At 40.1% G+C, this 10,885-nt stretch overlaps 1 protein-coding gene across 2 annotated transcripts; it reads left to right on the top strand.

Annotated features, from left to right (window-relative positions):
- The first annotated feature begins 2,840 nt into the window (after positions 1–2,840).
- Positions 2,841–9,193, top strand: FABP6 (fatty acid binding protein 6). Of its 2 annotated transcripts, XM_060760978.2 has the most exons (4): positions 2,841–3,899; positions 5,398–5,573; positions 8,112–8,201; positions 9,073–9,193. In XM_060760978.2, exons 1-4 carry the CDS (start codon positions 3,833–3,835, stop codon positions 9,124–9,126), a joined length of 387 nt encoding a protein of 128 aa, XP_060616961.1. In that variant the 5' UTR covers positions 2,841–3,832; the 3' UTR covers positions 9,127–9,193. The 2 variants fall into 2 exon arrangements, with proteins under 2 accessions (XP_060616961.1, XP_060616960.2); XM_060760977.2 differs by lacking the exon at positions 2,841–3,899 and having other exon boundaries at positions 4,914–5,573.
- The last annotated feature ends 1,692 nt before the right edge of the window (positions 9,194–10,885 follow it).

The raw sequence follows: 10,885 nt of genomic DNA, 5'->3' as shown, positions 1-10,885 counted from the left end.
CAAGAGAAATCTACTGGGGCTTTTGACCTCGCAGGTGCAACAGCCATTCATACCTCTTCACTGAAATCTAGGAGTCAGGCAAAAGGCTAGGCAAATGGCTTGACAATGGCTTTTAGGCTGTGTCCCCTTGTTTTCCTGGAGAAAATATTTTAAGAGTGCAAAGCCCAATAATAGCAAGTAAACTTTAGTGAAACGTTTAGGAGAGTAATGGATCTTGTGCACCAGCTGCGCCCGTACTTTGGGAAGTCAGACTTGGCCATGGTGGTCCATGCTCTTGTTACATCCCGTATGCACTACAGCAACATGCTCTATGTGGGGTTGCCTTTGGAGACTGTTTGGAAGCTTCAGTTGGTCCAACGGGCAGCAGCCAGGTTGCTCATCAGAGCAGCGTACAAAGAGAGGACATCCCTCCTGTCATGCCAGCTCCACCAGCCGCCAGTCTTCTATCGAGCACAATTCAAAGTACTGGCTTTAGCCTATAAAGCCCTAAACAGTTTTGGCCCAGTTACCTGTCCAAATATATCTCCCCCTATGAACCACCTCAGAGATTAAGATTGCCTGGGAAGGCCCTGCTTTCAGTCCCACCTTCTTCGTAGGCACAACTGATGAGAATGAGAGACAAAGCCTTCTCAGTGGTGGTCCCTTAGCTGTGGAACTCTCTTTCCAGTGACATTAGACAGCCCCTTCCCTCCTGGCCTTCAGAAGGAAAGTTAAAATTTGTTTTTGGGATCAAGCTTTTAGAAAGTAGTGCAGTGCGATTACAGATATGGAATATGTGCAATGACTATGGAACGGCCTTGAACTACGATTATGGATGGCGTGGTTTTAATATTGGAATGTAATGTTTTTAAATGTTTCATATGTATTAATTTTAATTGTAATGTTTATTGGAATTGTATGTGTTCTAAAGCATTGAATAATTGCCTATATGTAAGCTGGCTTGAGTCCCCGTCTGGGTAGAGAAAGGCAGGGAATAAATAGGGTAAATAAATAAATAATGGGTCTATTTTTGGCACCCTCCCCATGTATGTATGGGTAAATGGATGGGAAGGTGGGGGCATTAAGGCTCACAGCCCTGGCTGGTGATCATGTGAACTGAGTTATTACCTCCAAAACACTTCCCCATAGGCTCATCAATGTATGAGGGGCTTTGATGGTAGATGCGCAGATGTTCCTTGAAGGCAGAAAACTTGAAAGCCATGGAAGCACTGCTTCAAATTTTGAAAAGAATAGTTTTTTGCACCACATCTCTCATAATCCTCTAGTGTGGATGACCACTGTGAATTCTGGATTCAAAAATAGTTTTTACAAACAGTATATTGGCAATGCAGCAGAAGTCATTAAAGGAAAGGCAGCAGTATTGACAGCTATTGGCGGATTTTACCTGTCAGTTAAAAAGTGCGCTATACTAATGGATGGAATATAAAGCAGCAGCAGAATGGACATGCTCCCCCCCCCCCCTAAAAGTACGGCCAAAAAGACTATTATCCTCCTTAAATTGTGTTTGGACAGTATTGTGTGATAAAATCCTAGGTCTTGATGGCTGGGGAAATGTATGATATTATTTGATTTCACTGAAAAATGACTTACATATAAAAAAGAGGTTTCAAATGCATAATCTAATTCCAGCAGCTTGTAGCTTTGCTGCACCTGCCAGATGGGAGGAAGACTTTCAAGGCTGCTGGCATTAGTATGAGAAGAGCAAGACTGCAAGTTCAGCACACAAGGGAAAAGATCATGGCTTGAGTTCATTCACCTGTTCTTTCTCAGTGCATAGACATCAGATTTCCATCTAAACCAGGAGTCAAGGGCTAGTGATGAAGACATATTTTTGTTCCATATTTGGATAAAGAAATGAAGATTCTGGTGGAAAAATGGGGGATTTTTAAGAGCAAAACATAGCCTTTATATGCTGTAATTTTTCTTGTCAGGATATTTTCTAAATGGGTTTAAAGTGGCTTTTCAAAGTGTAATAACCAGTTACACTGCCAAAAATCCCCTAAACCAGGGATTCTCCACATTTTTTTATCTTCCAGATGTTTTGAATTTCTACCCCCAGAATTCCTGATTATTTGTCAAGCTGCCCAGGACATCTGCAGGACCAGAGATTGAGAATCATAGATTGACAGAGCTGGGAGGCTCCCCACAGTCCATCAAGTTCAAATCCCTGCTCAATACAGGAAATGCAGCTAAAGTTTTCTGGTATCCAGGATACAAAAGTAATGAAATTAGATCCCCCCCCCCCCTTCCCAGGCACTAGCTTCCCAGACGTGGTGACCCTGTGTATAGAAGGGGAAGAAACTGGTGTAGTTGCTTCTTGTACATTTCCTACCAAATAATTTCTTCTTCTGCACAATTATTAAAGATAAATTGACCCTGTTTTCTCAGTTTGAGGTGCAGGTTATTACCTATAAAGCCCTATAAGCTTCAGGTCCAACCTATCTTCGAGACTGCATCTCTTTCTATGAACCTGCACTGTAGACTCTTCCCTTCCTTCAGAGGCAACCTGAGCCTTGAATAAATTTACCCAGAACTAAGTCCACAGACCAAGGGCTTTTGTTACTATCAAAACAGTTTTGGGGACAAGATTTATTATTTGGCATTGCCGTCCCAGGAGACCAGGGTTTGAATCCCCACTCAGCCTTGAAAACCCACCAGGTGATCTTGGATACGCCACATTCTCTCAGCCTCAGAAGGAAGTCATGGCATCCCTCGCTCTGGAAACATCTTTCCAAGAAAAATACATGCTAGGCTTGCTTTAGGGTCACTGTAAGTTGGAAATGACTAAAAAGCAAACAACATCAAAGCTAAGAAAGTGTGGCTTGCCCAAGTTTACCCACTGGGTTTCCAAGGTTGAGCGGGAATTTAGCTCCAGTCTCCCAAAGTCCTAGTTCAACTTTCAAACAGCTACTGGCTTGGTGTCTAGAAATAGAAGAGAATAGATCAGATGTCATTGGCTAAGCAGAGCATCTAGAATGACAATGTAGCAGTGCCACAATATTTTGGCATACAATACAGTGCTTAACTGATTCCAATGAAAGAATGTTGTGAATTGTGCTGATGTTGGTGGGTACCTAGGAGATGCCTGCAAAACTTTCAATTCTCTCCCACTTTATCTTCTGGAAGTAAAATTAGCCTTAGAAGTTGATCGGAAATAAATAGCAAAAATCATATAGCCACCTCTGAAATACCATATACAGTAGTAGTCATCTCCCATTTTGAAAAGGACATCACAGTGCTGGAAGAGACTGAAAAAGGCAGCTAAAGCAACTGGGGTTAGAGAGCTTTTTCCATTTAGAAAAGCTAGAGAGTTTGGGGTTTTTTTGGCCATAGATTTTTTTCAAATTATTAATGGTATATTCGTGCTGCTTCTTGGTTATGGTCAATACATCAATAAATATGTGTGATATGAAGTAAACGAATTACAGATCAGTTTCATTAGACTCTGAAATTGCTGCCATAAATGATCATTATCTGGTTTTTAAGAGAGGTAGGAATATTAAATATTTCAATCATAATATTGAATTTTAAAAGAAACCCAAAACTACTTTGAACCTGACTGGAGAAAATACCTAGGGATTTCTAAAAGAGTGATGTGTCAGAATGGTAATGCACCCTTTAGCAAGGGTCAATAACACTGGTGTTAGTGATCCATGCAAAATTGCTCTTGTGCTGTAAAATGTAACTTCCTCATTACATGGTGGGTGGAAGAATATGATGCCTTTTGTGTGGATAATGTGAATGAAGAAAGCTTTATAAAGCAGGAGTGTTAAGCCCCTGGACCAAGCTGAGTTCAGCCTCTTTCCATAATCACATCAACAAAGAAGACACCATGGCCTTCTCTGGCAAATATGAAGTGGAAAGCGAAGAAAACTATGATAGTTTTATGCAACGCATTGGTATGTATAAATGCAATAGTTGATCACTTAGACAGTTTTCTGAGATGGATAAGGAGCGCTCTTGCCCTTTTGGTTTCAGGGAGGAAAGGTTCAAATTGGGGATTGTGATATCGTTAACTACTGATCTTTGGAAGATCATGTAAGAATCAGTCCATCCAAGCAGATGAGAAATTCTGATTGGCAGTTTTGCGAGTCAAAAGCCTGTCCTCTTCTCACTGTTAGGCTCTCTTTTATGTCTGATCATTTCTTAAGATACAATTATGAGATAGTTATCTCCTGTATAGGTAAGAATCTTCATGTCTGTATATGTTTAAAACTGTTCACACATTATAAAAATAATTTTGTCACAATTTCTTATAACCCAAATGTCTATCTATCTTAAGAGCAGGTGTGTGTATGCACACACACACACACATACAGAATATGTATGTGTATATGTGTGTGTGTGTGTGTAAATTATGAACAAGATAGGTTCTGTAGGTTTGTTCTTAAATCAGAGTGGGTACATATGACTGCATGGAGTGCAATTAGCTTCCCACCAAAGCGGTACCTATTGATCTACTCACATTTGTATGTTTTCAAACTGCTAGATTGGCAGAAGCTGGGGCAAACAGCAGAAGCTCATCCCACTCCCTGGATTCGAACTGCTGACCCTTTGATCAGCAAGTTAAGCAGCTCAGTGATTTAACCTGCTGCACCACTGGGGGCTCCTGTGTACATATACAGTATACATATACATGGGGTATATTTTAAATATAGGGGTATACCCCATCATGAGATTTTCTTGTCATGATTTGTTCAGAGGGAGGTTGCTGATGCCTTCTGAGGTTGAGAGCATGATGTTTTCACCCATCACGTCACACTATTCTGAAACTAAAGGGGAAATTTCTTTTCACTTATAACCCCTACTCCTTCTACATTGTTCTTTATCCCAGGATCCAATTCTAGATTATCTGCTTTGAACTGGATTATATGAGTCTACACTGCCAAATAATCTGGGGTAAGCAGATAATCTGGCATCAGATCTTGGGATATAGGGCAGTCTACATCCAGCCTCGGGCATATAGCTACAGCATAGGACTGAGGACATTGCCTTCCCTTCAAAAGTTCTGCTCTCCTCGTAAAATTTAGCTTCACTTCCCAATTTGCAGAGGCAGAGACTGAAAATAATTCACTCACAAAATTCCATGTTGACATTCCTTTGGTCACTTCCTCTTTTCTTTGGAAGCCCAAATTGTGTTTCTAAATGCTCAATGGAAGATTTTAGTTAATGCAATGCTAGGCATCAGGGGATTAACAGAAAAATTCATTTGAGGTCAGATTTTTTTGTTTGGGATGGGGCCAACACCTTCATTTTGCCCACCCCGTAGTATATCTTTCTCCTGTCCTTGTGGGGGAAGGGACAGTTACCCAGTGTCACAACTTCTACAGATATTTGGGAAGCAACCAAACAGATCAACCATTGATGAAAATCAAATTTGTATTTCCACTGAATTAGGGATTCCTGCTGATACAATTGAAAAAGGAAGGAATTTCAAGATTGTGACTGAAGTGATGCAGAATGGAGATGAATTCATCTGGTCCCAGATTTACCCAGGAGGGAAGTCTATGACTAATAAATTTGTCATTGGCAAGGAGTCTGAAATTGAGACCCTGGGTGGAAAAAAATTCAAGGTAAATGAATGGCTACATGTGAATGCCACTTTCAAAAATTGGACAAGGACTGAAATAATTATTTTACATGTTCCTGAAAGTATGACTATTGGGATTTTTGATACCCCATCCTCTGTTTTGAACATTGCTCACTCCCATGCTATGTCATAAACTGTTAATGTAACTCATTTTCAAAAGCAGCTTGCTGTGTATAATATAGAAGGATGGGCTTACTCATATCCACAGATGCTACGTCCATAGATTTAACCATCTATTGCTTGACATTTTTTTTAAATCCAAAAAGCGAACCTTAATTCTGTCATTTTAAATAACTTTTACCATGCACTAATGGTCCTGGAACCAAATCCCAATGGACACCAATGCCCATGAATACAAGATCCTAGCCTTAGTCTCTGTTTTATAGGTTTGTGTTTTCTTTTCCTGTTCTGCATCCCATAATTATAGTGAATGCTGTTCTTTGAGTAATAATTCTGGAGTTCATTTGCATCTTTTTTCATCACAACACCTGGTGGCCTTTAGTCTGATATTTAATCTTACTTACTACAGTTTAATACTATAGACTTGTAGTGAAGAACATGGGAAATGCTCCATGTTGAGTGGTCTGACAATTAAGCAAATACGATAACTATATGACACCACGTTGGATCTAGGCTTAGACATACCTCTAACAGATTTACTGGAATTGATAGCTAACTTGAATCCCCTTAGTTACAGTGGATCTGGTTTAAGTACAATTAAATCTGAAACCAACCCATCATTAATCTACATGTGATTTTTCTTATTATGAAGGGAAGACAAGTAAAAGGGTCTCTTTTGTGACAGTGAAAAATACTGCATGTGTAAAGAATGCTTATGCTGTGTTGTCAAGGCTTTCATGGCCGGAATCACTGGGTTGTTGTGAGTTTTCCAGTCTGTATGGCCATGTTCCAGAAGCATTCTCTCCTGACGTTTCACTTGCATCTATGGCAGGCTTCCTCAGATGCTAATTATTTCATTAAAAGAGGTTAGATCTGCTAGATAATGAAAGCCAGTTTCATGGGAAAATTGGAGGACATTCTGAGGTGCTAAGTTACCCTCAGTTTTTTAATTTGTAAAAAATCATTTATTTAGAGGTCTCTCACAATTTGAATCTACAAACTGTACCTTATTTAAAGGGTTCATAGCACTAACTCCTGGTAGGAAGCCCTATTTATTAGGGCAAATGAAGCAAACAGGATGGCAGTAGCCCTTTGGCGGGCATTGTTTTATCTTTTACAAAAGTGCTGAAAGTAAAATTCAACTGTAACTCTAGTCCAATGGTTACCAACCTGTGATCTGTGGGCCACCAGTGGTCTGCAAGAACGAAAATATGGTCTGAGGTCTCACCATTACACCGTTGCCTTACTTAAACCATCTCGCGAAACCATCTTATAGTGCCGAGGCAACAGGGATGTCGGGAGGGGAGATACTGACTACTCATGAAAAATACTAATACCACATCACTCTAGATTTTTAAATATGGTTTTCTGTGGGCAAGTAAATGGCGACTACTGGATGACATATGTGCTGTATCAGAAACTAGAGCTGATGTGGTGTATCCAATGCAATTTTCTGAATCAGCACCCCAAACAACCAAACCGAATCTAAAGGTGACAAAAACTGATTTGTAACCCTTTTGCTACTGATGCTGGAGAGTGGTCCCTTTTCAAAATGATTCCTGTTCAAGTGGTCCCTGGTCAAAAAAAGTTGGAAACTACTGTTCTAGTCAGTGGAATAGGAAGCTTTCTGGTCTTTCTTCTCAGGCAAGATAATGTTTTGAGTCCACCTGGCTCTGAATGTACAACACACACAAATCTTTGTACCACAGAGAATAGGGTTCTTTGCATAGTGTAGGCAGTACTGTGTCCAAAGTTGCTGTGGAAGTGACTTGGGCATCCCTTATGTTTTGCTTATGACAGAACAGATGAGAAGTAACATACTTGTCTTCCAGGATGACAACATTTTGAAACTGTAATGCAAAGCTTTATTTTAATATTATTTACTACGGGCTAATATTAGAGCCTTGTAGTGAAGAATGGTGCTACTCCAAGTAGTAGTCCTACAGACTGATGTTGTTCCATGAAACATAGGCAGGTTCCCTATAAACTGGGCAAATATTATAACAATATGACATTTTAGATGCCAGTTTCTTCCATACTGGGAAAAAGTTGCTCATCTGCCAGACTGGACAGCTTCAGAAGTTCTGATGAAGACAATGCTCTTTTCTTTCCCATTTTTGTGAACTATTGAGCATGGAAAGTTATTGTTTTGGAAAACAATCTCTAAAACCCACCAGCCATCACAGCCACTGAATGCTGTTTCAACAAAGGCTCTGTTGAAATTTTCCTCACAGTTATATGGTGCTAAAAAGATTGGAATTTGGTCAAGCAGGATTTTGAATCCACTTTTTTAAATCTGAGAAGACGGGCCATGGCATGATTCAAACACTTTATGTAAACATTATCCTTATTTTGCTTCCACCAGTATGACAACTAAGCAACCTGTGTCATTCTCTTGCAGGCAACCGTTAAAATGGAAGGTGGAAAAGTGGTTGCTGACTTCCCTAATTATCACCACACTGCAGAGATTGCTGGGGGCAAACTTGTAGAGGTAATTCCCTGAAAACGTTGCTTGGGAGGGAGAATGTTTCTACTATTCTCACTACCTCTGTTTTAAACCCATCCAGCCCTCTCTTCATTTATATCCTATCTTTCCCTCCGATTGGGACTCAAGATGATCTACAAAAGACAGCCAATTAGATAAAAACATACAAAATATGATATTAAAACAGGAATAAACAAACAACAGAACTGAAATCATGCAAAATATTACTTTCAAACAAACAATAAAGCAGCACAGAAGCATTAAAAAATCAATCAGTTCTCAAAGGTTTATTGCTACCAGAAAACATGACAAAATAGGAGCCAACCTAAGCTCTTTAGGAAGGGAGCTCCAAATCTGAGTTCCCACTAGAAGTGCCTTTGAACGTTTAATTATTTTGTTCTCCGGTGTCTTTTAGAGGCTTTCAAGCCATTTTCTTCTATAAAAACAGTTTTACTAGACCTGAAATGATCCAGAGGAAGAAAAGAACTATTGAGAAATTGATCCCACATTACCTGGAAAGGATCCTCTAAGTTCTTCTGGGAAGTCAGTGTGGCCCCCTAACTTCTCACACTTGCCCACCCCCCGCTGTAAGGCAAAATCTGAAAATTTAAAGAGCGGAAATATGAAATCTTGGCCCTTTTCTCCAAAGAGGGGTTGAGAGGCTTTGACAGTTGGGAAAAAAGAGCCTTTGTATTGGGGCACCTGGCTGACAATCCACTGGCTGCAAGATTCCCACCTCCACTTTAGGGGCGTAGTACAGCATGACAGCTACCTCAAACAGATGTAGAGAAAACTGGTTAATTCAACTATGAATAGCTATATATTTGACTCCAGTCACCAAGGTCCAACATAATTTCTTTTGTGCTCTTTGTTGCAGATTTCTACGGTTGGTGATGTAACTTTCAAGAGAGTCAGCAAGAAGCTGGCATAAGAAGATACAGTGGTCAAGAGATAACTCAATCTTTAGGCGTACAGGAAAATGCAAAATAAAAAGCGACATAAAGTACCTAATTTAAGAACCTTTGTCTAGTTTTTTTAATTCCCTTTGCAACCTAATGAGATAAAAAGGTTTATTTGCTCACATGTCATTTCTTATCCTCAGCTATTCCTATTTCACCTTGCAGGAATCCTTAGATATTCACACAGTGATAGAAAAGCAATACATCTCTGAAGGACAGTCTTTTGGGGAAAATACAGAAGGAAGAAGTTATAACACAGGAAGTTGCCTTATACTGAATCAGGAATTGGCCCATTCAGCCCAGTATTGTCAACTGATTGATAGCAGTCAGGGTTTGAGGCAGGATGTTCCCAGAAACCCTATTGGGAGATCTCTGGTAACACTGTAAAAATGATTCACATTACTACTTAAGTATGGCACACATAAAAGGATTTATAAAAGGACTATATTAAACCATCTTTCCCTTTCAATCTGCTTGTATATATCGCAGGCCCAACTTTGATTTCTCTCCTTTGCAATCGAGACCAAACGTCTTTGGTGTGTTTTCCAGATTCAGTCCTATGTAAAATAAAACATTAGATCTGCTATTTAGAGGGAAGCAGCATATTAAAAGCTGAACAATTGTTGTTACTATAGATCCAACCTATCTAAAACTATTTTTCACTTAGGTAAAGCTAAAGGTTTTCCTCTGACATTAAGTCCAGTCGTGTCCAACTCTGGTGGTTGGTGCTCATCTCCATTTCTAAGCCGAAGAGCCAGCATTGTCCATAGACACCTCCAAGGTCATTTGACTGGCATGACTGCATGGAGAGCTGTTACCTTCCAGCCGAAGCAGTACCTATTGATCGACTCACATTTGCATGTTTTTGAACTGCTAGGTTGGCAGAAGCTGGGGCAAACAGCAGGAGCTCATGTTGTCTCCGGATTCAAACCTGCAACCTTTTGATTAGCAAGTTCAGCAGCTCAGTGGTTTAACCCACTGTGCCACCAGAGGCTCCCTTAAGGTGCTTTTTGGTTGGAGTATGTTTTAGACATAAAGCAGAAAGTTTGTATACATGGAAAAATTATCGTGTTGGTCAGTCATTGTATTGCATGTCATTTGGGTATGAGTGTTGCTTTAGAGCAGTGGTTCCCAACCTGTGGTCCATGGACCACCGGTGGTTCACAAGAACTAAAATATGGTCCATGGCCTCACTGTTACTACACCATTGCAATGAGAGCAACTGGTCTCACAAAACCCTCTTATAGTGCCAAGGCTTATTAATTATGGTTTTCCCTGGGTGAGCAGATGGCGACTACTGGATGGCAGAAACTAGAGCTGATGTGGTCTATCCAATGCAATTTTCTGAATCCACACTCCAAATAACCAAGCCGAATCTAAAGTTGAACAAATCCTGATTTGTAACTGTTTTGGTACTAATGTTGGAGAGTGGTCCCTGGACAAAGTGATCCCTGGTCAAAAAAGGTTGGGAACCATTGTGTTAGAGGAATTGAGTTATATATGTGGCTGAATGGCTAACTGGAGCATGGAGAGGGGTTGAGGCTTCAAATTGACCATTTCAGAATATAGATGGAGGTTGGGGGGCTAATTTGAATGATAGCTTTGAATGTTGCCATTCCACATTATACTCTCCTGCAGGCAATTTCACTACACAACATTTGAAACTAGTGCTAACATTATTAAGCACTGTTGCATTGTTTGAATTGCCCAATAGAGAAAAGGAAGCAATCT

This window comes from Anolis sagrei, chromosome 2 (assembly GCF_037176765.1).
Source record: "Anolis sagrei isolate rAnoSag1 chromosome 2, rAnoSag1.mat, whole genome shotgun sequence".
NCBI classification, from domain to species: Eukaryota; Metazoa; Chordata; class Lepidosauria; order Squamata; family Dactyloidae; genus Anolis; species Anolis sagrei.
The sequence above is the reverse complement of the archived record's forward strand: the minus strand, read 5'-3'. Positions and strand labels throughout refer to the sequence as shown.